The sequence below is a fragment of the Ascidiella aspersa genome, chromosome 1, assembly GCF_963924565.1.
Source record: "Ascidiella aspersa chromosome 1, kaAscAspe10.2, whole genome shotgun sequence".
Lineage (NCBI taxonomy): Eukaryota > Metazoa > Chordata > Ascidiacea > Phlebobranchia > Ascidiidae > Ascidiella > Ascidiella aspersa.
Window position 1 is genome coordinate 11,610,618 of NC_139447.1, and position 27,643 is coordinate 11,638,260.

The 27,643-nt window shown below is 36.4% G+C and overlaps 3 protein-coding genes across 4 annotated transcripts; 1 reads left to right on the forward strand and 2 right to left on the reverse strand.

The window, feature by feature from the left end:
* The first annotated feature begins 29 nt into the window (after nucleotides 1-29).
* Nucleotides 30-12,571, forward strand: LOC146167511 (broad substrate specificity ATP-binding cassette transporter ABCG2-like). 2 transcript variants are annotated; one of them, XM_083388938.1, is made up of 16 exons: nucleotides 30-131; nucleotides 582-731; nucleotides 1,257-1,316; nucleotides 3,949-4,066; nucleotides 5,004-5,159; nucleotides 5,898-6,055; nucleotides 6,757-6,908; nucleotides 7,197-7,319; nucleotides 7,761-7,906; nucleotides 8,512-8,607; nucleotides 8,945-9,096; nucleotides 9,811-9,900; nucleotides 9,959-10,083; nucleotides 10,423-10,667; nucleotides 11,063-11,184; nucleotides 11,656-12,571. In XM_083388938.1, exons 1-16 carry the CDS (start codon nucleotides 58-60, stop codon nucleotides 11,801-11,803), a joined length of 2,115 nt encoding a protein of 704 aa, XP_083245064.1. In that variant the 5' UTR covers nucleotides 30-57; the 3' UTR covers nucleotides 11,804-12,571. The 2 variants fall into 2 exon arrangements, with proteins under 2 accessions (XP_083245064.1, XP_083245065.1); XM_083388939.1 differs by lacking the exon at nucleotides 11,656-12,571 and adding an exon at nucleotides 11,524-11,582.
* Nucleotides 12,572-17,343: 4,772 nt separating this feature from the next.
* LOC146167512 (uncharacterized) lies at nucleotides 17,344-18,794 on the reverse strand. The gene is made up of 3 exons (XM_083390979.1): nucleotides 18,617-18,794; nucleotides 18,151-18,279; nucleotides 17,344-17,701 (listed from the first exon to the last, which is right to left on the reverse strand). The coding sequence occupies exons 1-3, from the start codon at nucleotides 18,643-18,645 to the stop codon at nucleotides 17,386-17,388; spliced, it is 474 nt and encodes a 157-aa protein (XP_083247105.1). The 5' UTR covers nucleotides 18,646-18,794; the 3' UTR covers nucleotides 17,344-17,385.
* Nucleotides 18,795-22,064: 3,270 nt separating this feature from the next.
* Nucleotides 22,065-25,941, reverse strand: LOC146167513 (carbohydrate sulfotransferase 11-like). Its single transcript, XM_083385893.1, has 6 exons — nucleotides 25,812-25,941; nucleotides 24,623-24,780; nucleotides 24,208-24,335; nucleotides 23,289-23,495; nucleotides 22,824-22,952; nucleotides 22,065-22,380 (listed from the first exon to the last, which is right to left on the reverse strand). Exons 1-6 carry the CDS (start codon nucleotides 25,939-25,941, stop codon nucleotides 22,065-22,067), a joined length of 1,068 nt encoding a protein of 355 aa, XP_083242019.1.
* Nucleotides 25,942-27,643: the final 1,702 nt, after the last annotated feature.

Sequence of the window (27,643 nt, forward strand, 5' to 3'; positions counted from 1 at the left end):
GTAACCGGCAGCGATCACTTGCCTTCTGGTGTTGCTCAAGTTAAGGCGGCTGTTATTATGGAGCTTCATGAAAGCGTTGAACAAGATGAATCTTCCAAACCTCGTTCGAAACCCTCAAGTTCTTTCTCCAGGTAAGACGTCTTTATAGCATTGTAATAAAATGCTGTTTTTGATAATGCGTTTAAATTGCTTCCAAATTGCCTAAAATGGCATAAATATAGCCATCCAACAGGCAGCGCTTAGTCAAGCATGTTAGTTTGCCACTGCTGCCCTAAATGAGGGTAGCTTTACAGGTTAAACGCAGTGATGCGACACAGCTGACAATGTTGCCTGAGTTCCCTTGGAAATACCAATACAAAGAAGTGGGCAACACATGCTGTTTAATCTCTCATCAGCGGCTTTGTAATGTACACGGCAATATTAGTCTTGATACCGTTAACAGGTATTTACTAATTTTCAAGCTATCCAAGCAAATCCATGATTTGCTCACACTTAAACAGTAGTTTATGTGTCACATTACTGAGCGAAACTTGTCATATTAAGTGAAACGCCTTTAAAGTGACGGGCCTTTTACTTTTTAGACAAAAAACTAAGCCTATGTCGCCAAACGAAAAGGTAAGTGAGGGTGTGACAGTTTCGTTTCACGACCTTCGTTATGAAGTGAAGCAGAAACTAGACGATGTGCCCCTGTGTGGAAAAACAGCCATGAAGGAGATTCTATGCGGAGTGAGGTAAGTCGCCGGAATTGAATTCTGTAAAGCCTATTTTACTTTGAAACAAGTGCTACCCTCTACAATATTATGCTCGGTTTATTAATGTTAAACTGAACGGTATGTCAGCAGCGGTTATAGCCTACAGTAACATAGAGCAAATAATAATTTTTTCGCGCTCAAGTCAATTCCAAACGTTTAATTTGAGTCAACACGATGGACCCAAACGTATTTATAAATAAACGATTCTCTACGTGTCGTATATCTATTGCATTTTCGCAAATTTCTAAATTCGTTGTGCAATTGGCATAAAAATACGACGAATAATACATTTCAGATTTTGCCCTTTTTGTGCTGCTCATTAACAACAAAAAATTTAAATGCTTTTTCAAAATGCATTGACTTCTTTTAAAAAAATTCAATTCATGCATCGCACGGCATTACCATAGGAAATGCCTCTTTTTCATTATACAATATTGCTGTAAACGTTTTAATGACAAATCAAGAAAAAGTATATTTAATTGGGCGTTTAATTTTTCTTTTCAGCGGTCTGCTACCGCCTGGCTTGAACGCAATCATGGGACCAACCGGAAGCGGAAAAACCTCGTGAGTTTTGTTGAACTTCACGTATGCATGCACGCAGTTTGTATGCGAATGTGCGTAAAATATTAGCAAGAAGGTGTGTTACTATAAGGTCGTTTTGCAAAGGTGTGTTGCAACTGCAGCACCATAAATAATAAACGAAATATTTGCCTAGAACCTAGGGCTTGTTTTATTTTCTGTGAGAAAAAACATTTTTTTATTTATTTCCGACACTAATAGCATAATTTGGTTTAACGCGAATATATCTGCAAGGTAGCATGTTTTAGTCCTTTTTATTCGTTAAATCACAGTTTTCTTAACATAAATTTTCAAATACAAAGTATAAATTACTAACTATCCTGATTTGAAAAGAAAAAATTAGCATAAACGACTTTACAAAATGTTTACAAAATTGGTTTCACGATTGTACAAACTTGGTCATGGTGAAACCAAAATAATGAGTATTTTTAGAAATGTTAAATCGATGCATGGCCTGAGGCGGCATTATGAACACACCTCGGTAAGTTGAGCGAGCTCGCTAACGACGCACGAGCGCGTTAAGTCGACTTTTGGTATTACGAACCCACTTCTCGCCACTCAAATCTCGCTAAACTCCTCGCCAACTAATGAGCGGCTGAGACCGCTCGGTAGGCTAGCGCTTAATTTGTGTTTGTAACCTTTCTGCTGCAAATAAAGCTAAAAAATATTAATAATAAACGTTTATAATATTGCCGACACCTAATGGATGTCATGACAACGATTCATAATTAACTTGTGAATTCCTCATGCCTAATTGCGTGATTATGGAATTAGGCGATCTCCTACCTACACAGCATAGACTTTTAAAAAACGAGTCTGGGGTGCTTACAGTGCTTAACCCCCAAAACAATGATAAATCGTCATGCAAAATCCTTGCTTCCGCAGTAGTCAATTATTTACCGTGAAATACTTTTAACGCTTTCACCACTCTGCAAACAAACTTGTCTTTTTAGTGGACATTTTGTGACTTATATTTAGCGTAAAATTTTAAGCACCCCTGTCAAAAACAAAAATCGGCGTCTATGCTACAAAATTATTTAAGACGAACTTTAAACGTTGTTTTGAACACCCAAAGAAACACTTGGCCAGAAGTTCAATCAGAAACACAAACAAAATTTGTTTGTACTAAAAATATGCTGTTGTACCGTATTTGGTAAGCTCATAACATTGTTGAATCACAAAAAAAACCAAAAAACAGAGTATAAGGGAATAGAAAACTTGAAAGCTGTTGTTAAGTTGACAGAAATGAGTTCTGCTAAAACATAGCATTTTTTTAATAGCAAGCTCATACATTAATACTTTGAAACAGTGGTCGGCAACCGCCGGTCCGTGGACCGGTGCCGGTCCGCGAGGAGTTCATTACCGGTCCGTAGCAGGGTTTCTAGATCATATTGGAAAAACATTAAGTTTGGTTTCAATTTAAAGATATAGTCCATGGTTGATTTTGTATGATAAAAAATCACATTTAGTATCAAGCTGTCGTGAGTTTCAAAACAATAGTGTGCTGTGGCTATATCAGTTAAATTATTGTTAAATTTAACACCTCGTATGTACAATATATCGAAAAATTGGCTAAAATATCTTGTTTCTTTGATGTCCAAGCGTGCTTACATTAAAGTGCGATAGAATAAAATCATGGAAACAATGTCCCATAATAAAATAATTGATTATCTTGATGTTCAGACAGGAAAGTTTTCTAAAATAACGTATGCATTTTAATAAGTCATTGGAAAAAGTGGTAGTAATGTCCTTTATTGAACATTTGTTGTATTTTAAGGCCGGTCCGCGACAAAGCTTCAGTTTTAAACCGTTCCGTAGTGCAAAAAAGATTGCCGACCCCCGCTTTAAAACAATGAAGCAAGACATTTGCAAATTATGTTTTCAAATACAAATGGTTGAAATGCAGCCCAATCTATTTATTTTTATACAAAGAATATGCTTTTACAAAAGTTCACAGCTAACATGTAAGTTAGCTATGTTTGAAACTTCAAAAAAACAAAAACAATAGGCCCACTTGTGGACACCAACTATTCGATTGTCTTGTTGTTTGTAAGTAGCTGTTAGATGATTCAGGGCAGGACTCATTTGTGTTTTTTTACCAATTGATCTAAACAATTTTGTCGTTGGTTCTCCTCATGCTGCTCTCCTGCTACAAGACAAAAATAAGACTGATTTTTTCAGTGTTTCCTAAGTATTGTTATTTTCTCTGTAAATTAGTAATACATTGTTTTTCAACACTTTTAAGTGAGTATGAATCTCTTTAACTTTATACAGGGCCAGTCAATTCAGTTAACGTTGCTTCTCCAAAGCGTTTTGTATATTGATGCGGTTCACCTTGAAAATTTATTCATAATAAATTTAACATTCAAAAGAAGCAAACGAATTCCAAAAAAAATCTAAACGACGGTTTGGCGACAATTTTGCTGAGTCATCCGTCCTTTTTCTGGTGATTGCGACGCATTCTTTCGTGCGTACGTCTTGTTCAGCGAGGTGTGGAGGACCGTTCGTAATACCAAATGGGTTTGCGAGATTTTCGCTCGTTAATCCCTCTATAAAACGAGTTCGGTAACTTAGCGAGCGAGGAACTGTTCATAATGCCGCCCCTGTTTTATTGCAGGCTTCTTAATGTGCTCGCGAAACGAAAGGATCCGGCCGGTGTTAAAGGTGGATTCGTGCTTTTGAACGGAGAGTCACCACCACAGGACTTTCGTCTCATGAGCGGTTACGTTGTACAGGTTGGTCGCCTTTTGAGGTGATAAAGAAACACAGCTATACTTTAAACAACTATAGAAGGCTCATACTGTTGTGTTTATTTGCTTAAATTAAAATATTTTCGTGCATCCCTGAATTGTTTTTGTTATGCTTCACTTACTCATGCATTGTTTGACTTACGGTTTGCGTGACAGTAATTATTTCATCGCTTCTATATGTTTTTCGTTTAAGCCGAAACGGGACATTCATCGACTTACCGAGAATTGCGTTGTTTTTACAAAGGTTGTCCGTCCTTTTGGCCCTGTACCTCAGTTTGCCCATAAGCTGGCCTTCCTGTCACGCAGCCTTATTTATTCCTGTCACACAGCCTTATTTACAAATCAATCATACATGTAAAATCCGTATAGTGTGTAGCCTGTCAAATATGGCTCACTAAACGCAAAAACGGAACATTTTGTTGACCGACCGCTGGGACTCCGGGATAATGCTTTTAAGAGATTTGTTGTAACCTAACTATGCTCAAATTGTAACTTTACTTTTAACGATATTGAGATTAGTTTCAGCACAATGGAAACCACTTCTCGTGTGATTCGCTTTAAGAATCCAACGACTTTACAAACGATACACCAGGCCTAAATAACGAAAAATGGTACAACATCGCGAACGGAACACTTATTTTGTTGAACCACATACACGCGTTAATAAAACCATAGTAAAGTAAATACGTGCAATATTGTTGAATAGGAGATATCGTCAAGTTAGAAAAACAACTGCATAAACGTCACAAGTTTTAGAAGAAGCTTACCACATACGGTCAGCAGCCGTATGTTGAACAGACCTCTGTAACACAGTCAACCCACAATCTACAATGGGATAAAGTAGACTTGGCTGTAGTGGCACCATAACAACGAATTAGTGAGATTACAAAGCACTTGTAATAAAGGTTTCCCTTCCCTACAGGACGACATAGTGATGGGAACCCTGTCGGTGCGCGAAAACCTCGCCTTCTCTGCCAACCTCCGCCTTTCCTCGAAGAAATTCAGCGCCGAGCAGCGAAAAAAGAAGGTCGATCACGTGATCGAACAGCTGGGACTCCAGGCCTGCGCCGACACACTGGTAGGAGTAATTTCAGTATTTTCGTCTTCACATTTTCGTACCCTTGTGTTTGACGTCGAAACTAACGTTTTGAAACGGTTTTCAGTATGTTTTCCTTTTTCATTTAGCTTTATATGATATCACACAGTCTTAAACTATAATTGTTTGAAATAAATATTTGTCTAAGAGAAAAAAAATTGGACTCTTTTATTTTTTTAACTTATATTAAGAAACAAATATAACTGCTTTGTTAATATAAGTTTAATACAAGCCAGAATTTGTTTAATTACTGATTAATAAAATTAGTTTTACTGCAAAATATTGTTACTCTACCAACTCTTTGATAGTGTTAGCGACTATTTACAACTTTTAAAACTACCTAGTTGGGGTAACTACAACTTTTATACAAAGTTAGGTTTACTTGTTGCACCTCTCATGCATTTAATTGCGTGTAACGCGAGCAAAAAAGAGTTTACCTTGTCGTATGTTTAATTGGTTTTAACCAGAGAGCGTAACACCTTGTCTAGAATATTTAATATTGCAATAATTTTTTAAAGCAAAATTATAAGGTGACCCCATGGTTCTAAAAAATATTGATAAGTGTATAAAATTCCCAAATATTGATAAGTGAAGACACAACATGTACGAATCATCCTCGAAGATAAAACGATTTGATGCACAACTGATTGGAACCTACGGAACAATTTAAGTTTACAGTTTCTAGGATTTTACTCAGAAACATAAAGTTACTCTTTCCAGGTTGGAAACGAAATGATCCGTGGCGTGTCCGGAGGAGAGAGGAAGCGCGTCAACGTCGGCATGGAGATGATCCTCGATCCTCCGGTCTTGTTCCTGGATGAGCCCACCACCGGCCTCGATGCCAACACCGCCAACTCTATCGTGCTCCTCTTGTACAAGTAAGCCGAATATTTTCTTTTGTTCCTATAAATTATTTCCTTTTTGTTCCTGTAAATTTAGTTTAGCCTATGATATATTTAACTTAATAAATTGTAAAATCAATTCAACCCAGACTTTTGATTTTATAAATTAGTGGTAATAACCTAATTCAGTGGTTCTCAACATTTTTTCTTTTGTGGCCCATTTACGTTGCAAAAAATTCTGTTGCCAAATAAATTTTATAAAAAAAAAAAACTGTTTCAAAACAGATTATTTATTCAACCGTGCATTAGTGAGATACTTACGGTTGAACAATAAATTTACTTTTCTTTTTAATTCCTCCCCAAGCCATTATTCCTGTAAAATTAAATATAGTGACACAAATAAAACTAAATCTAGCTTTTTTTAAATCGGTCTGTGTCCCACCTCAAATGTTCTTATGGCCCACCAGTGAGCCATGGCCTACTGGTTGACAACCGCTGATCGACCTAATTGAAATGGACATTTTTTGCTTTTTTTTCTGTTTTTCACTGTGATTAAGTAATATTGCGCTTAATTTTTGTTTAATGTGACCCCATATTTATTTAAACATGCACAGAAAAGCTATGTGTATTAGGTCGACGTTCGTCAAACACAAATACTCCCCAAGCTAAAATAGCATTTCAGCAGAAACTCAGATAAAATGCACGTTTCAGTCATTGCCAAAAAAACATTTGTTTAGGCTGGCGAGTGACGGAAGGAACATCATTATGTCAATTCACCAGCCGAGGTATTCCATCTTCACACTATTTGATCGCCTTCTCTTGCTTAACAAGGGCAACATCGTGTACAGAGGTCACGCAAAGAAGGCGGTAGACTACTTTAACGAAATCGGTAATACAAGTTTATACATTTTACGTATATTAGGGGATAACAAAACGGAAATTTGGGGACCAGCCTGACACTTTTGAATTAGTATTGATTGCAGTTTTTATAGCTAAGTAAAGATAAACTTGCTCTACTGCATATACAATAAAGAATCTTTTACTAGAGATAATATGTTACGGGTAATTTTGATAAAATTATGACCATCTTTCATGGAACAATTTTTGGCGCTTGAATGTAAAGTTAAGCTAATAATAGTATTAGCTTCTTTTAAAAGTTTACTCTTTTTACTGCAAGGTTACCCGTGTCCTCGCTTTCACAACCCGGCCGATTTTTTCCTGGACATCGTCGGCGGTGACGTCAACACTTCACGCTTGATTGGTCGCATGAACAGCGAATCGGAGACCAGCGGGAACGAAGGTAAGATAACGGGTATAGTCAGTGAACATGCCCCCCACTTAGAAATTACACTCACAACTGAAATAAGATTAAATTAATAAAAGCTAGATTAAGGTAAAAACATATATGTATATAGTTTTATAGACACCCAAGATTTAAATAGCACTGTTTGAAAGGGAACGGAATACAGAAAGTTTGATGTAAATATATATGAAAAAAATATGTTACTTGTACAGAAGCGGAATGCAGAAACTTGAATAGCAAAATATGTGCCTAAAAGTATATTATGATAAATAAGATTAAAAGGCAGATTGCTTGTAAAGAAACACAAATCAGACATTTCAGCAGCATTACATATTCGGAAAATAATATGGTGCATGTTTGTGTTTAGATTTAATTTGCCTTTTTTTGCGATTTCTCGCCCGGTCTTAATTTACGCTTATTTAACTAAAACGCTTTTAGTCGACACTGTGCGTCGCCCGAGAGCGAACTCCCAGGAGATCCGGATCGCGATGGATCAAGATCTCGAGGAAGAGGTGGAGGACAAGAAGCTCGACGAGAAGTTCCGAAACTCATCCTTTTTCGCCGAAACAGAAAAACCGTTGGCGGTTGGTTTTTGTCGCTAATCCAGCTTCTTACTTACCGAATGCTGGCCGATAGTTTCGATCTTTGCAGTTGATCCCAATAAAATGCTTTTTTATGTCCCGGAAAAGTGAAAACAAGGGGAATATGTTTGTTTACTCCCACAGGGGTGGAAAGCAATTGTCCCGGGAACATTGGATGCGGCAATAGATTCGTAGGAAATAAAAACTCTATCTTAATGATTCACTGAAGTTTGTTTTTACTTTTTTTGCATTTTTATGTGTTTTTCTTTTATAGACACAATAAATAATAACGAAATTGATTTATTAATTGTGTTCAAAAAACATATTAATGGTATAATGGTCTTTCAGGGTTGTCGATTACAAATTTTGGATGTCTTACATACTCGCACGTTTTTTTCGATACTCTACAAAATATATTTGTAAAAAGAGTTTGTATAGCTTTTTTCGATTCCGGTTGTATTTTCATTACACGGTTAGAGACTTCGTCAATTGAACGATAAATTTAGAAACTTCCACGACTCGCACAATGGGCGATATCACCACCTTACGAAAAAGGTCATATTTCACACACGGTTTCACACTAAACACATGCGTTCTTGTATCTGCAGTCATTAAAGCGAAAATTCGAGGCGAAAACGGGAGGCCCCACACCTGAAGTCAACGTTGGTTACAGGACATGTTATGCTAATGGCTTTTTTACACAGGTAAGACATAAATAAAAAGTACTTACTATCAACATTACCGTGTGACCGCCTAATCGTGTTCTACTCTTCCTATTTCTATGCCATTTTCCTGACAGTCCTATTTATGCATTTACATTTTATTTATACAGTACATTTATACAGTAGAGTTGAACGGTAGAATCTCTACCCAGAAATCAAATATTTATATATGATTATTCTCTAGTCTATATGGGTTGGTAATCTTGAGTAAAAATCAACTTGCAATGGTATTACAGATATTTTTGCTTAAGACTTCCACAGAAACAGACTCGCTTAGCCAGTAAAATACGTATAACTTATATTTATTTGTGTTATTCAGCTAAAGTCGGTTGTCCGGCGAACTGTTCTGAACATAATTCGCAATCCCATGACTTCTTTTGTTCAAATTATCATCCTGGTGATTTTTGCTGTGCTTATTGGCCTTATCTTCTACCAAAGCGATACGTCGTTTAAAACCGGACTTCAAAACAGGTAAATCTGACTTGACCACTAAACCTAGATTAGAGCTCCAGAAGTCGCTAAAATGAGACGTACAAAATGTAAGGTGGAGAGTAACCATAATTAAAGATGAAACAAAAGATAATTATACTAGTTTATGTCATCTATTGTCAACCTTTTTTGGAACAGTGCAGACTTTTATGTTTACTGAAGAACTTATGCACCCCAGTCCGCGCAATGCACTGGACTTATAAAAAAAGTCTGTTGTACTGCAAAACAAAACTATTAACCGGTACGAAGAAGTAGTTAGTAGGCCTACCCCACAATAACAATTATTAAGAGATCCATTTGGTTATGATGTCACAAATAGAATATAGCATCTTACAAGCTGTAGGACGTTTAAATACATGTAGTGCCATGCATTTTACACTCCAGTCAGCAAGGTAATACACTTGTTTATGTATTATTTTATACCTTTTTATTGTAATGTGGTATCTTGTACAACCCAGTACACCCTACAAATGCGGTACACCCTTGGGTGTACAATACACCTGGTTGAAAAGCACTGATCTGAAAAGTAACTTTTCTTAATAGTGCATGTTAGCGAACAAGAATTTAAAATATTTAACCATGAAGAGAGCCTCACAAGTACAATATTTCACACAAATACAACAAATGTTAACACCCTTTACCCCTGCGAATCCATAAAACAATAATCCGGTATTAACAAACTGTTTTTTCATGCAGAGCCGGAGTGTTCTTCTTCCTTATTATGACCCAAGTGATGTCAAACCTTTCTGCCCTCATGCTTTTCCTCAACAACCGCCATCACTTTGTGTAAGTTAAAAAAAGTTTTTTTTGCGTTTGTGCTTTTCGAATAACTTGCATTCCACAGGCACGAATCGGCGAGCGGTTACTACCGCGTCTCGGTCTACTTCATCGCACAGGTTTTCGCCGACCTCATTCCGAACCGACTCATCCCCAATTTGTTCTTCACCATCATCATTTACTTCATGATAGGTGAGTTAGTTTGACATAATTGGGCTGGTCTTTTTCGCTAAAGCTAATGGGTATATGCCTACTAAGTTGACATCTTGTAAAGTTTGAAATCTTAGACATTTTGCTCAACATACCAAGTTTTGTGAACAGCTTTACTGGTATTTCAACCAAACAATTTAATAAGCTGTTGTAGAGGATAGCTTTAGTGATCTCTTCGCATTTTTGTACTGAAATTTATTAACACTGGTGTCTTACATTTTTTAAATCATAAGTTATGCTATCTCTAGACTCATTAAATTCCCTACTCAATCCCCCAAAACACACATATTACAGTGTGTAATCATGTATTTTGTACCACAGGATTACAAATGGACGCCGCCAAGTACTTCATATTCCTGCTGACCGTTGTCATGACAGCGATCGCCGCCTCCGCCATGGCATTCCTGGTCAGCGCTTCAGTTCGGGTGTTTGCGATCGCCAACGCCGTGGTTGGCCTTCCTTACATCTTAATGATGCTCTTCGGAGGATTCCTGGTCAACACTGGGACTTTGCTTGTTTGGCTTGAGTGGATCAAGTGGATCAGCATCTTTCGCTATGGGATCAATGTAAGACCTGCTGGAGTTCAATTTTCCCCATTTGTAAAACTATTCTTGGTTTAAAATGCTGCTCAACTTAAATTAAATTGCTTAAACAATTAAAAAACATGTTATACTAGTTTTCGACGAAAAAGTAAAGCAGATAACCACCTAAATAAATAAGCACCAACCTTTCATCATAAAACTAGTTCATTAAAAGTATGACCCCTACTTCAAAAGCGCCTTATTTTCTGATTAGTATGGTCCCAAAAAGCTGGTTTTCATTATTTTTTCCCGCGAAAAAGTACAATAATCTTTGGATACCCATATTAGTACCAACGACGCGATAAGTTAGTAACCACTATATGTGTCAATTATTACCGAGCCCTTGTTACTCACATATGAATTGCCTTGTGTTTGCGTAGGCTCTCACCGTTAACGAGATGTCCGGTCTGGTCTTTATCGACAACTCTTCCTTTCCTGGCTACGACCCGAGTTCGCCAACGCCCTGCATCAGCACAACCCTAGGATTCAGGATTCCAAACTGGTATTTTAAAGTTTCCAATGTTCATTTTCAAGTCTTTATGTATTATTGGTGCGCGCCATCATTACATTTTCACATATCATGGCCATTTAAGCAACGCATATCTATATTTGTCACGTGACATATCTAAACGTATGGGAGACAATCGCTGTGTCCAAGCGTGTTATAGGCGTTGGTACAATGTTTGCCTCATGATTATCTTTTTATAATATTTAAAGATTAGCAAACATATACATTTTAAATATCGTGTGTTGAAAATATGAGGTAAATAGCTTGTAAGATGCTATCCTGTTAAAATTTTATTTTTCGTTTATCCTATTTCCAATCCAAACATTTGTACAGCATTAACAAAGAAGACAACCAGTCTGCCGGTAATTGCTCCTTGCTGTAACTGTTTTATTTGAGTTGCTGACTGAGCATCACGCCAAGCAGACAACGTCTAACCCCACATCTCGAACTGTAATTTTCGCGCAGCACCACGGGCGAGGAGTACATGCAAGTGCAGGGAATTGAGTACGGTGTGTGGGGCTTATGGCAGAACGTCCTTGCGCTCGTCTGCATGGCTTTCGGCTTCCTTTTGCTGGCCTACGTTCAGCTAAGACGAATCAACAAGTACAAGTAGAACACTGCTTTGCTGCCACGTCGTCGCGAAATCGTTGTTCTTACAAGTTCAGTTTCTAACTTTTAATGGCAATTACTGGAGAAAACTGCTACAGTCAGAATGGTGAACTGTAACGGACAAACTGCTTTATGTTATGTCGTTGCTACATTAGGCAAATGTCGGGTTTGTACAGTTAAGCATACCACCATGTTTGTCTGCGAAACATTCACAAATATTGCTTTTACCATAAACTTCTATTTCCTTATTATTTTATTTGCCTATTAATAAATGTTGTCAAAATGTATTGCAATAATTGCAAGATATATTTTATGGAGTACTGCTCTGAAGTGTATTTTTCTTATAAAACACTGATTTGGTAAAATGTTTTAAAAACACTTAATACTGATTGGTTGCATTATTTAGCTATATCGTAAAACATTCTTAACGTACATAGTAATTAGTTAGTTTTACATCACCATAACAAGTATTTTATTCATTTTTTCCCATACCATTGGTCTCGTTTTCAAAATAGATTCAACTGTATGTTGCTTATAACTACAAAAATATACTAACGGCTTCTTCAGTAAATTCAACATCAATTAAACGAAGATTAGGCTTTCCAAAATATATATGCTATTATCGACAATAGCTCGTTGGTTGTAAGCAACCACAGGAACAGTTTTTTTTTAATATGATATTCGATGTTGATGAAGTGTTTCTATTTATTGGAGTCGTAACTTTGTCATGTAGGCTTATTCTTTCCTTCACATAAATCACAGTAAAGCGCTCAACGTCACTGAATAAATTCGTTTTGTAAATGTAATTTAGTTTGATGATAGAGGATGAAGCATATGGTTCAAACAACACTTTTCAGTTAAAATGCGATTCGTGCATCTATTTCTCTGGCACAGTGACTCACAACCTGGGGGTCGCAAGATATGGTCAGAGCCGGGCACTATTTGTTCTACGAAAAATAAGACAACACAACAATACAAAATAAAGAATTAGCAGTTGAAGGAGCAAGAACAACCGCCAAGCTAACAACTTTGTTGATGGATTTACTTTAGTAAGCCAGTCGTGTTATCCACGTCACCATTAGTATTTATTTCAATCAATGTCCGGAGGATAGTTTCAGTCTATTGTTTAATCTAATAGCCTTGCCTAATATAAATGGAAAGGTGACCATTCGACGACGGAAGACTCTTTTTGCTACGCTCTAAACAAATATATTAACAACATTTTTCCCACTCGAACAATTGAGATGTATACCACCATTCTGCCATTTTATTGCAGTTTGACACGATTTGAGAACGGGCCAATAAAATCAGATGTGAAATCATAGTCATTCGTAGTTTAAAATGTAAAAGTCGTCTTGGTAAACTTTTTTCAGCCCGTCTACGGTCGACCGGCTAAGAGAAGAGAATGCCTCGCTAGTGGTGCGTGTATTGGTCCTGACATTTCGCTGCTTTAGTCGCGAGCTTGGCTCGTTAGGTTTGTAGCGCTGCAAGTAGTCGAGTAGACGGTTCGAATCCCGAACCAGGTCGTCGAAGTCGATAACGTAGTCGTATCTGATTGCATAGGGATTGCAGAGCAGGACTTGCGATCGCCAGTGGATGTCCAAGTTCTTTGGGTTGATGTCGTTTTGCTCGACGACATTTCTGTCAACGGAAACCATCGCTGAATATGCGTTTAATAGTTGTAGTGCTATAGGTGTTTCAGCCAATCTTCTCCTTGCATGACAGAAACGGTTGAAGGGCAACTGATTTCAGGTAAAAATTTTCGCCGAAAATTCAATGTCTTATGTTTTTTCAAGTTAGCAAAAGAAACATGAAAGAAAAGCTACTGTCTCTTTGTATCACGAATCAATTTAACCACTATTGAACTATAGTTACTATAGTAATATAGTATTCTTGACTATAGTGTAGTTTGTTTATGCAATGTTTGTGTTCAACTATTGACACCACAGATAATAAATTATATTATATTTGAAATTTACGTATATATAGCTTATTCAAGCTATATTTAACAAATGTTTTTCAAGCGTTTATTTTTTTCAAAAGAAATGTTCGCGAAACACTGCTTTAAATATTTTAAGTAGCGCAACATAATTCATTTTCTGTAGATGTTTATCTAGCTTTATGTGCAACTGTTTAAATTAATTACCTTGCCAATTGTTCAAATTCAATTTCCCCGCTATTCAAAATAGAGACGTATCGCAGAACCTCTCCTTGTTTAGATGAAGGCAATGCCTTAAATGTCGGGTCGTTTTCTGTACTGCAGAGGCGGACCTAATATTCTTGTTTAGGTAAGCCAAAAAATCATATGTGACGTCTTAAATTACATCACAACATGACGACTACAATTAATGGTTCAGTATTTAATGTAGAATGGCAACAAAAATTTTGGTGAAAGACGAAAATGCTTCGGAAATTTGCTTATAGCGACCAGAATATGCTTACCTAACTTGTTAGTTCGTTCGTGACAAACAAAAAAAACAAAAAAAAAAACAATTGGAAAATGCAATGCAATAGAAATTCGCCTATAAAATCGTTTTTGAAATGTTCTGTCGATTCAAGCCCCTTTGTTGTGATGAAAGCAGCGGCGAGCTTTTCCCTATTGTATAATGTAGATGTAGATTCGCTAAATAGTTCCCACGAAGTGTAAATAGGCACAGCCTACGTCGCGTTTATCTTATCTCAAAAATGGGAGGCGTTACACACGATACAATGACAATGTTGGACGACATTTAATATGTGCGTTAACGGTCGAAAAATTAAATAGACAATTGTGTAAAATTTGCATTCTGTGAACATAAATATTAGTTTAACTGTACTGACAACACACGCATAACGTTAAAACAGGAATCGTTAACAGATTAGAACTATCTGTCACAAATTGGTAAAATGCTGGTGTGCCATATCTAATACCTATACGTTTTTATTTCATGAACGAGATAACTAATAACGACATTTATTATAACAAAAATAAACATTTAATTTGTGTTCCAACTACAACAGTTTAATGGTGCTGGGGTGTCGATAACAAATTTTAAACATCATACAAATTTACTGAACGTTTTTCTTTGATACTAAATATGCTAGTGGCGTCTGTATTTTTTATTTATTTAACAGTCAAGTTTATTAAAACACTGATAAGGACTCCATTACTATAAACGATACTAACTTCTGCGACTCGCAAAAATAGCGATAATGCCACCTTACAAAGAATAGTCACGTTTCATGTCACGGACACCCTCAACCAGACTTGGACAATAACTAGATTTATTTTAGCATTTTAAAATTAGATTAGAATAAGAATTAGATCATTTTAAGATTTCTCAAATTAGATTAGAATTACAATTACCGAATTCTTAAAAATACGAATTTACACTAAAATTACATTTGACTATTCACAATCAATTTCATTTAAATCGACAAGTATAATAAGAATGTGAATGGTAAATATAAATTTGCTACTTTTTATACCTTTTAGAATAGCATATGCTTTTCAGACTGTGAAAGTTACGTTACAACATAGTTAAAAACATGAGTAAAAACAGGATCAGACGTTTTGTTTAAAGGAAAATATATTTCGCCAAAGTGGCATCATCAGTTCCTGTAAGAGTACAAATAAATAAAATCAGAGCGCAGCCATCAACAAACCAATAAAAGTAAACAATAAAATATTAAAACATTATAATAGACTAAAAACGCAATGAAAAGCACTACAGCCTCGCAGGCAACACGACTGGGATAAATGAGTAGGCGACGCAAATAAGCAGTGATCGACTGGCTAAAACCTGCCGCCGATGGTTTTCGATTCTATAAAGATACACCCTATTATTATTACAACCAAAGAGTTTGAATTCAAATTTTTGTTTTGTCTAAGCGACTAAAATGTCGTTATACAAAGTAGCATTTTTGGTAAAAATCCTAGAACTAGAATTGCAGCGCCCAAGCAATTCGCAAATTAGATTAGAATTAGAATTAGCCGCATTTTGTTCTAATTCATTAAATTAGAAAACTAGAATTATCTACTTGAACATGTCTGCCCTCAACACATACGTTCTTCTATTCACAGTCATTTCGTTCAACGTATTCACAGTCATAAGCAAAAATTCATAACGAATACTGGAGGCTCCCCACCAAAAGTCAACGTTAGTACAGGACATGGTAAGCGAATAATGGTTACTTATTAACCATGCAGGACATGATACTCTACTTAGTCTACTGGCCTCTTTAAACGGTCGAGAAGCAAATAATGGTTACTTATTAATCAACAGTATACCTTGTGTCCATATTCTCTTGGTTTAATTAATTGATCGACGTTTTTCTTCTTTTAATTTAGAACAAAGCACTAAGTAGCACACAACAAAACTTAAGAGCCGATGCCTGATGATACCAAGTGCCAGGATAGGTACTCGTCCAATGCTATAGTATTGTATAAGTGCCGATTCATCCCAACGCAGCGATCCTATGGTAAGGGGTACTTTTATCAATTAGTAAGCAACTGGAGATTGGTCAACTTTGTAACGCTGAAGCAAATCTGACACAATTACCTATAGAAAATGCCTTTGAAATGTCATTCTTTCTATTTTGTTTGTTTGAGCTATTATTATCATTACGTCATTTGGTTTCAGACCGGATTGCGATACCTTTTGTTCCGAAAATCGGGTATCGGTATTGAAATAAATGTAAAGTATCGGCTATAATTTTATTTATCAAGAATAGTTTGAAAAACGAGTTGCAGCTATTAAGCATTGACACATAGCCGTGTGCTGCACAAATAACCCAATAGGATTATGACCAAAAATGAACCTTTGATAGACCTCAACGCGCCATAAATGGCAATTTAAATTACACCGAGCAGAATTTATGTCTATATTTAAAAGAAATAAAATAAAATTGAAAATTTTGAATAATAAAGAAACTTTATTTAGGAAAGCGCTTAAAAATCATGTCACAAAACGAGTTCGCTTTATGTATTTAATTTATTTTAATTTGATGATAAAAATGAAACATATAGTTTATTTAATATTTTCACTTAAAACGATCCGTACATCTGTTACTGTAGAAACAATCCGATAAAATAGTGAAGAATAAGGTTGTCAAAGTAAAAGTGTAGTATTACGGGCCATGAAATGGTTCCGGGGTATCAAAGCCAAGGCAAAGATAGATTTGTCATTAGAATTATTTTCATAACTCAGAATTAAAGTTTTTTGACCAAATATCATTTTGCTTTAGTTTCAAACATGTTACCAACCAATAGTTGATGCAATGAAAACATTGTTTTTTGTCCTAATTTGATTATTTGTCAATCTTATGGATTTAAAGGAATAAGTGTCTAAAGTTCCACATGTAGAACAGGGGTTCTTAAACTTATTGAAACGCAGACCCCTCATTTTTTTGTGGTTTGCTTGTACCAGGGAGAACATCTATTGTTTTACGGATGACGTCATGAAACAAGTAGGCTAAAAAAAACAGATGTTTAAATAAAAAATAGTAGAGTATTTTGTTCTATCCTTGGCTTCAGGCACCACCACCGAACAAAATAGAAAGCCACGATTCGAGAACACGCGTTTTAAACGTGATTTGAAATCCCAATCATTCGTAGTTTAAAATGTAAAAGTCGTCTTGGTAAACTTTCTTCAGCCCGTCTACGGTCGACCGGCCGAGAGAAGAGAATGCCTCGCTAGTCGTGCGTTGATTGGCTGTGACTTTTCGCTGCTTTAGTCGGGAGCGTGGCTCGTTCGGCTTGTCGCGCTGCAAGTAGTCGAGTAGACGGTTCGAATCCCGACCCAGGTCGTCGAAGTCGATAATGTAGTCGTAGCTTATTGCGCAGGGATTGCAGAGCAGGACTTGCGATCGCCAATGGACATCCAAGTTCTCCGGGTTGATGTCGTTTTGCTCGGCGGCACTTCTGTCAACAAAAACGATCGATAGTAAACGTTTATTAATTGCGGTTTTCAGTTTAAATGTGATTTTGGATAAAAGCACTGTGAAAATACAATGTCTTACCTTTTTCGATTTATTCCACGCAAGAAAGCTATACTGTCGCGTTGTATCACGAAACAATTTTACCACTAGAGTATATATGCTTCACCAGTTTTGGTTCTATATGTAATGTTTGTCTACACATATTGACACCAGATACATTCATATCAAATAGGTCTATAAAATCATCGCCTAAAAAAATCTTATACAACAATAAAATCGCCTATAAAAATCTTATACAACAATGTTTTTCATTCTTTATTTTTTTTAAAGAAATGTTCGCTAAATTCTGCTTTAAATATTTAAGTAACGCAACATATTCCATTTGCTGTCAATGTCTATCTATTTTTATTTGCAACTGTTTATATTAAGTACCTTGCCAATTGTTCAAATCCAATTTCCCCACTATTCAAAATGTCAACGTATCGCAGAACTTCTTCTTGTTTTGATGAAGGCAATGCCTTAAATGTCGGGTCATTTTTCACCAGAGACACGTTTGTAAAACTGAAACAGCATACCGAATTGCGTCACAATGGTATAAGAGAAAGTTAATACCTGTTGAAATTTTATCTATATTAATCACACTTAGTACATAGTTCTCTTGCTAAATGCTTCATTACTTTATTGTTAAAGAACAAACTTATATCCCTGCTATAAGCGCCTTTAAGCGAAAATAATTTTCTTAAAAGGAAAAAGGGGGCTAAACATGTTGTTAAATATAAAACGCGCGAAGTTGAACTCCGGATTCGGCATACTGACAACACGCGCATAAAATTAAAACAGGAATCGTTACCAAATTAAATCAATCGGTCATAAGTTGATAAAAAGTAGAAAAATTTACCCTGTTCTGTTGAATTCCACGCCGTGCATATAGTCTCCGGCTTGGCTGAGCGCAATTTTTCGCCCGTCCCTCAACTTGTAAACATCGTTGTACGCTTTCTTGGTAAACTTATTTTTGTAAGCGGACAATATCCGTTGGAGCGGGTGCCGTTTCACGAAGAATGTAGTATAAGTCGTCAAGCGGCTAATTGCCTCGTCGTGATCCAATCTAAATAAAAACGAAACGGTGCTAATTAAGATACACATAAAAAACAGTGCGCGTTAAGATACGCAATTTATAGCGTATGGTTCTCAACGGAGTGCCGCGGCTCACTGGTGTGCCATATCTAATACCTTATGATGCCGAGAGATATTTGAGAATCTTTAAGAATCTGATTTTTGCTCAACTCCTACAACTTTTATTTTTAGAGTGGAATAAATACATTTATAACTTCTTACGTTATGTAGAGTTGATGTGTGTTGATCAAGTTCCGTTTATTTTGATATTACAGTGAAATGCCTACGGAAAAATCTTGTGGGGGTGCCGCAAACTATTTATTATTTCTGAGGTGTGTCGCTAGCCAGAAAAGGTAGAGCAGAGGTTCCCAACGTGGGCGGTACCGTCCCCTTGTGGGCGTTGGCGATTTACAAGGGGGCGTTTTGGGTCCGTTTCTAATTTGGTGGGCGCTGAATGCACTTAAGGGGGCGTTACATAAAACCACTTATAGGCTAAATTATATAAAAAGTTCACATAAAAATAATAACAAACAGGACTGTAGGTAACTTTTAACCTTTAATGCAGTTTTCCGACCATTGTTACGTAATAAATGTAAAGTTGTTGGTTGTTGATGCGTTTCACAGTTTTATACGCGGCAAAATCTTTGCATATTTAAAGGGGGTCCATTTTAAATATTTTTTGACTATTTTAACTTAGTACGGGCAAAAATTTTTCGCGCTTGGCGCGAATGGTCTTTCTACGTCCAGTTTGTTTACGTTTTCATGCTGTCTTTGGAATAGATTATCGCTTTTTTACCGTTGCGGACAAACGGAAAACGTATTTAAAAATATTAGACATATATTGTTTAACATTTTTTAATTTTTTCGGCAATGTAAAAATACTAGCACGAAATTTAAAAGAAATGTTGGTATATCCCCCAAAAAAATTGCGCTCGCTCCGCTCGCAAGGTGCGCCAGGACTTAAAGACCTTAACAAACACTGAATGACACTATATATAAACACTAAGGTTATCGCGTTTCCTCAAACTAGCTTTATTACACTTTTAATTAGTAGTATGGATGAAAAAAATCCGAGGTCCGTCTGATTCACAGTTGTTCTAACATTCCAATAATACAATTCTTAGCGGCCCACAGAGACCTTTCTGGTGCCCCTGACAAAAAGTGGTTGCCGACCCCTGATTTAAAGTATTGGTGCAGAAAGTTGAATTTTTCCTGGTAATGACATAACCTGGTGAATTAATGTATCCATAAATTCCTATAGTGAATGTATGTTAGACAACCTAAAATATGACTGACAGCTTATCGAAACGAAAGTGAAGACAATAAGTGTTAGGCAACAATTAATATAATGCTTTACTGTAAAGCAAATTTCATTTAAATCGACAAGTATAATAAGAATGTGAATGGTAAATATAAATTTGCTACTTTTTATACCTTTTAGAATAGCATATGCTTTTCAGACTGTGAAAGTTACGTTACAACCAAAGAGTTTGAATTCAAATTTTTGTTTTGTCTAAGCGACTAAAATGTCGTTATACAAAGTAGCATTTTTGGTAAAAATCCTAGAACTAGAATTGCAGCGCCCAAGCAATTCGCAAATTAGATTAGAATTAGAATTAGCCGCATTTTGTTCTAATTCATTAAATTAGAAAACTAGAATTATCTACTTGAACATGTCTGCCCTCAACACATACGTTCTTCTATTCACAGTCATTTCGTTCAACGTATTCACAGTCATAAGCAAAAATTCATAACGAATACTGGAGGCTCCCCACCAAAAGTCAACGTTAGTACAGGACATGGTAAGCGAATAATGGTTACTTATTAACCATGCAGGACATGATACTCTACTTAGTCTACTGGCCTCTTTAAACGGTCGAGAAGCAAATAATGGTTACTTATTAATCAACAGTATACCTTGTGTCCATATTCTCTTGGTTTAATTAATTGATCGACGTTTTCCTTCTTTTAATTTAGAACAAAGCACTAAGTAGCACACAACAAAACTTAAGAGCCGATGCCTGATGATACCAAGTGCCAGGATAGGTACTCGTCCAATGCTATAGTATTGTATAAGTGCCGATTCATCCCAACGCAGCGATCCTATGGTAAGGGGTACTTTTATCAATTAGTAAGCAACTGGAGATTGGTCAACTTTGTAACGCTGAAGCAAATCTGACACAATTACCTATAGAAAATGCCTTTGAAATGTCATTCTTTCTATTTTGTTTGTTTGAGCTATTATTATCATTACGTCATTTGGTTTCAGACCGGATTGCGATACCTTTTGTTCCGAAAATCGGGTATCGGTATTGAAATAAATGTAAAGTATCGGATATAATTTTATTTATCAAGAATAGTTTGAAAAACGATTTGCAGCTATTAAGCATTGACACATAGCCGTGTGCTGCACAAATAACCCAATAGGATTATGACCAAAAATGAACCTTTGATAGACCTCAACGCGCCATAAATGGCAATTTAAATTACACCGAGCAGAATTTATGTCTATATTTAAAAGAAATAAAATAAAATTGAAAATTTTGAATAATAAAGAAACTTTATTTAGGAAAGCGCTTAAAAATCATGTCACAAAACGAGTTCGCTTTATGTATTTAATTTATTTTAATTTGATGATAAAAATGAAACATATAGTTTATTTAATATTTTCACTTAAAACGATCCGTACATCTGTTACTGTAGAAACAATCCGATAAAATAGTGAAGAATAAGGTTGTCAAAGTAAAAGTGTAGTATTACGGGCCATGAAATGGTTCCGGGGTATCAAAGCCAAGGCAAAGATACATTTGTCATTAGAATTATTTTCATAACTCAGAATTAAAGTTTTTTGGCCAAATATCATTTTGCTTTAGTTTCAAACATGTTACCAACCAATAGTTGATGCAATGAAAACATTGTTTTTTGTCCTAATTTGATTATTTGTCAATCTTATGGATTTAAAGGAATAAGTGTCTAAAGTTCCACATGTAGAACAGGGGTTCTTAAACTTATTGAAACGCAGACCCCTCATTTTTTTGTGGTTTGCTTGTACCAGGGAGAACATCTATTTTTTTACGGATGACGTCATGAAACAAGTAGGCTAAAAAAAACAGATGTTTAAATAAAAAATAGTAGAGTATTTTGTTCTATCCTTGGCTTCAGGCACCACCACCGAACAAAATAGAAAGCCACGATTCGAGAACACGCGTTTTAAACGTGATTTGAAATCCCAATCATTCGTAGTTTAAAATGTAAAAGTCGTCTTGGTAAACTTTCTTCAGCCCGTCTACAGTCGACCGGCCGAGAGAAGAGAATGCCTCGCTAGTCGTGCGTTGATTGGCTGTGACTTTTCGCTGCTTTAGTCGGGAGCGTGGCTCGTTCGGCTTGTCGCGCTGCAAGTAGTCGAGCAGACGGTTCGAATCCCGACCCAGGTCGTCGAAGTCGATAATGTAGTCGTAGCTTATTGCGCAGGGATTGCAGAGCAGGACTTGCGATCGCCAATGGACATCCAAGTTCTCCGGGTTGATGTCGTTTTGCTCGGCGGCACTTCTGTCAACAAAAACGATCGATAGTAAACGTTTATTAATTGCGGTTTTCAGTTTAAATGTGATTTTGGATGAAAGCTCTGTGAAAATACAATGTCTTACCTTTTTCGATTTATTCCACGCAAGAAAGCTATACTGTCGCGTTGTATCACGAAACAATTTTACCACTAGAGTATATATGCTTCACCAGTTTTGGTTCTATATGTAATGTTTGTCTACACATATTGACACCAGATACATTCATATCAAATAGGTCTATAAAATCTTCGCCTATAAAAATCTTATACAAAAATAAAATCGCCTATAAAAATCTTATACAACAATGTTTTTCATTCTTTATTTTTTCAAAAGAAATGTTCGCTAAATTCTGCTTTAAATATAACACAACATATTCCATTTGCTGTCAATGTCTATCTATTTTTATTTGCAACTGTTTATATTAAGTACCTTGCCAATTGTTCAAATCCAATTTCCCCACTATTCAAAATGTCAACGTATCGCAGAACTTCTTCTTGTTTTGATGAAGGCAATGCCTTAAATGTCGGGTCATTTTTCACCAGAGACACGTTTGTAAAACTGAAACAGCATACCGAATTGCGTCACAATGGTATAAGAGAAAGTTAATACCTGTTGAAATTTTATCTATATTAATCACACTTAGTACATAGTTCTCTTGCTAAATGCTTCATTACTTTATTGTTAAAGAACAAACTTATATCCCTGTTATAAGCGCCTTTAAGCGAAAATAATTTTCTTAAAAGAAAAAGGGGGCTAAACATGTTGTTAAATATAAAACGAGCGAAGTTGAACTCCGGATTCGGCATACTGACAACACGCGCATAAAATTAAAACAGGAATCGTTACCAAATTAAATCAATCGGTCATAAGTTGATAAAAAGTAGAAAAATTTACCCTGTTCTGTTGAATTCCACGCCGTGCATATAGTCTCCGGCTTGGCTGAGCGCAATTTTTCGCCCGTCCCTCAACTTGTAAACATCGTTGTACGCTTTCTTGGTAAACTTATTTTTGTAAGCGGACAATATCCGTTGGAGCGGGTGCCGTTTTACGAAGAATGTGGTATAAGTCGTCAAGCGGCTAATAGCCTCGTCGCGATCCAATCTAAATAAAAACGAAACGGTGCTAATTAAGATACACATAAAAAAACAGTGCGCGTTAAGATACGCAATTGATAGCGTATGGTTCTCAACGGGGTGCCGCGGCCTAATGGTGCCGAGAGATATTTGAGAATCTTTAAGAATCCGATTTTTGCTCAACTCCTACAAATTTTATTTTTAGAGTGGAATAAATACATTTATAACCTCTTACGTTATGTAGAGTTGATGTGTATTGATCAAGTTCCGTTTATGCTGATATTACAGTGAAATGCCTACGGAAAAATCTTGTGGGGGTGCCGCAAACTATTTATTATTTCTGAAGTGTGTCGCTAGCCAGAAAAGGTAGAGAAACACTGCGATAGCGAATAACGTCCTTGGGAATAATCAGATTATTTTTCGAAAGACATACTTCTATCAAAAAGATAATAAAGAAACTAAGCGCGAAAACATGCATCATTGTTTGATCCGTTGGCCAATTTTCTGTTTTACAATGTGCCAAATTTTCTTCTAATTGTTTCAACCATTCCCTGTTCCTTGATACTGCTAAACAGGTATGACGTAATTCTAGCCGTTACTTTTTTGGTTCTGTTCACCTGTCATGACTCTAAACATTTTAGCGTGCGATTCCGCTAGCTTGACATACGTACGAAGGGTACAATTTTCTGTGTTCCCGCCGGGAAAAACACCACCTTTTACGCATAGATTCTGGTACCTACTTGTCTAATGTTGGAAGATTGCCTCGCGAAAGGGTCAGAATATTTCGATCCATGCCGTCCAGGTCATCCAGAGTGCGCACCTTTCGAAGCAAGTACCACATAATCTCTTTCCACGTTGTACAGGCAGCCTGTTAGAGTACAACGCCAATAAATTGACATCGTTGTCATTATATGCACCTCTATAGGACTGTAACTTAAGAACGAAATAATAAACCTCTTCAAATAATGGGCGGTAATTGGTATAATCTACCTTTTACATTAACTTTTTGAGCGAGATTTACGTTTGTTACTGCAAAAAGAAGAAACACTGCAAAAAAAACTTTCCTCCAACGAAAAGTTCAATTAGGAAAAAAGTTTATCAATTTTCCTAGAATAGAATAAAAACGGTTACATCGGAAACGAATAAAAATACTACCTTTGGAACCTCGCACATAATAACCTTGTGTCCGTCATCGTAGATCAACCGAGAAAGATCAATTCGTGGATTGGTCGTATTTTGCTTTTTGCACCGCGATCGAATACCATTGATTCTTGTAGCATAAGGTTCATCTCGGGACAACGGGTGAAGAGCTTCTGAACCTAAATAATATACGTGGTAGCCATATCTAACAAGTTGCATCGCTACTATTTCTAATGATAGAGATCTGGAAATTCCTAATAAATATCCGTGATCAAGCAATTTTTGTAATTAAAAGGCCGACTCAATTGAACCTTTTTAGGTATCTTTTACTTTTTTGTTGAATTTAAAAGTGATTGTCTGTGTGCGGATCTTGAAAGTCATATTTGTATGGTATGAATTTAATTAACTACCAAGTACCAATTGATTTTCGAATAGTTACTTACCTAGGTTAAAATAACAAACGGTAACTTCCGTAACAATTTTGTTAACTTTTTTCTTGTTCGTCAAATACCGAAAACAGATATATATATAAGAAAAACAGATATAAAGTTGTGTCCACATGTGCACAATTTGGTTAAGATCATCATTCATTGAATTAAAATATTCGTTGTTGTCATTTTGACCAGCCAAGCGAAAATTCAGACGTCACAGGAACAACAATCACTGTCATTTTACGGTGCTTAACGATTTGGTTTACGGTGAGTTACACAGATATGCGTAGCATTTTTTGCCATGGCCCCTGTGGCTCCCGAAAAAAATTATAAATATTTACTCCTAATATTTTTTTGTAGCATTTATGAGCAGTAGCCTACCACAACAGTCGATCACAGACATGCCACACCTTTAATTGTCAAGCACTGTTACCTCACAAACGATGTACTTAATATAACGTTTGCTATACAATAATGTAGTTTTACTACTTTTAGTCAGGTTTTGTTCTTTGAATGTTTTTTGAGTATTGCGTTAACACTCAGTCGCTGCTCGAAACGGTTTGCTCAAATTGTTATTTCTGTTCGTTACTGCAGTTAATACAATGGTAAAGGCTACACAAAAAGTTCAAAATTTTAGCCCCCTCCAAGAAAATAAAAATAGGTTCGGCTGGCTACGCCACTGGCTACACAAGCGAAAAATATGACCCTGGTGTTATAGAAGAGTCCTAAAAAAATATATATAACTTTTGTACAAAGTATTTATGTTGTCTTACCAAATAAATGCATCTCTTTAGTTGATAAGTCAGTCCAAGGTTTCCGTATTGACGCGGATAGTTTTACTTCAGCAGTTTCATTTGCTTGTTTCTGATGTGAACGGGCCGTCGACAGCGCCGGATAACTCATGTCTTCATCGTTGTAAAATTCAAAAATGGCTTGCCATAGATTTAGCAAAACAATGAAGGCGGGCAGAAGGAATAGAAGACTTATTCGATGCCTTCTTAATCTCAACATTATACATATTCCTTCAAGTTTTTTGGTGGCAGATTCAACACACTACAGCGATGCCGCTGTGCCCTAATGAAACCAACTTAGCTAACTTTTACTTCATTTGTAAAAGAAAGGCACATTAGGCTGGTAAAACCACAACACACTGGTTCACAAAGGCCTTACGTTTTAAGTTACTTAAAGATTTGTTGCGGTGCGTTACAATGCCCCTGACGCGCTACGCAGACTCGTCAAAGATCTGAACTACTGTAGTTAAAAAAGCTTGTCAGTCATCGGCTTACCATACGCCCTGATTTAGGCTGAACAATGGCGTTTTTCAGGCCTTGGTCCGGGCGTCCGGATTAATTGCCTAAATGTCCCGCTTTTCAGTCAGCCAACGTTTTCCATACATTACATAGATATAAATTCGGTGTGGTTTGTTTAGCCAATTTGACGAATAGTGTTAGCTGGTAGGCAAGTCGCAGGCAAGTTGGTCTTCTATCTATAGTTTGTCCTTACTTGTACTGCAATACTAATCAAGCCAACTGATTTCAGTAATAGAGTTTTTTTAAAGTCCCCTGTATAAGGTGTTGCAAAAACACTCTTTTATGCGAGGATATTCCCCGAGATTAAAGTGGAAATTCGATATTGTTGCAGGTTTCAAAATGCCCTGCAAAAAACGTCTTCAAACTTAACGTATAAACAATATTAATGTGAAAGCTTCGCGTCGTTGTACGGGTATTACAAGTTGGTGGAGACACATATTTCTCTTTTAAATGATTGTACCATTTAAGGCTAGTTATTAGAGACCCCGTTTTTTAGCTTGAATGATTGTACCATTTAGGTCTAGTTATTAGAGACTCCCGTTTTTTTAACTTGAATGTCATTCGAATACAATATGTGCACTCGTCTACGAAGCGATTTGCCAAAATTATAAAAAACTCCACGGTTAGTATTTTGTGAAGTATAACTCCACGGTTAGTATCGATAAGCAATTCGGTATTTTTTACTTACATAATAGTGAGACAACATAAAAAATAATATAGCTGGAAAAGGGGGAACACTTCAATCGTTTACCTATAAGTTAGCCATAGTATAACTTTAATAGGGGGGCTATACCATCGAAGATATGTGTAATTTTAATTGTTCTAACTAAACAGAACCCAAATCGGTCGTATAAAGTAGCAATTACAGTCTGGAAACCAAAAACCTATAGTGGCGAAACTCGCAATTGCAAGTCCATGAACTATTTCTTCAGACACTTACCTACACACGTGTAATTGTATTGTAAGTACAGGACATCAAAAAAAAGCAGAATGAACACCGAAGGAAACCATTAAAACCACTGCATAAAGTTAAATATTGAATTAGAGCTCGCGATCTCCTAAGAATTACTTGGCTCCCCCTAGGTGGGCGCGGACCCCGGTTAAGACCCACTGTGCTATAGACTATACAGCGTATAGGTTAGGGTTGCCATATTTTTAAAGGCGAAATCCCTGGAGAATTTACCGCGGTTGCATTGGACAACACCAGATCAATCAGAAAAGCTTGGCAAGAAACCTATAAAAATTTCTTTGTCAAAATTCGTGAAATAGCACGACTCTTCCCATACGCAATAAAA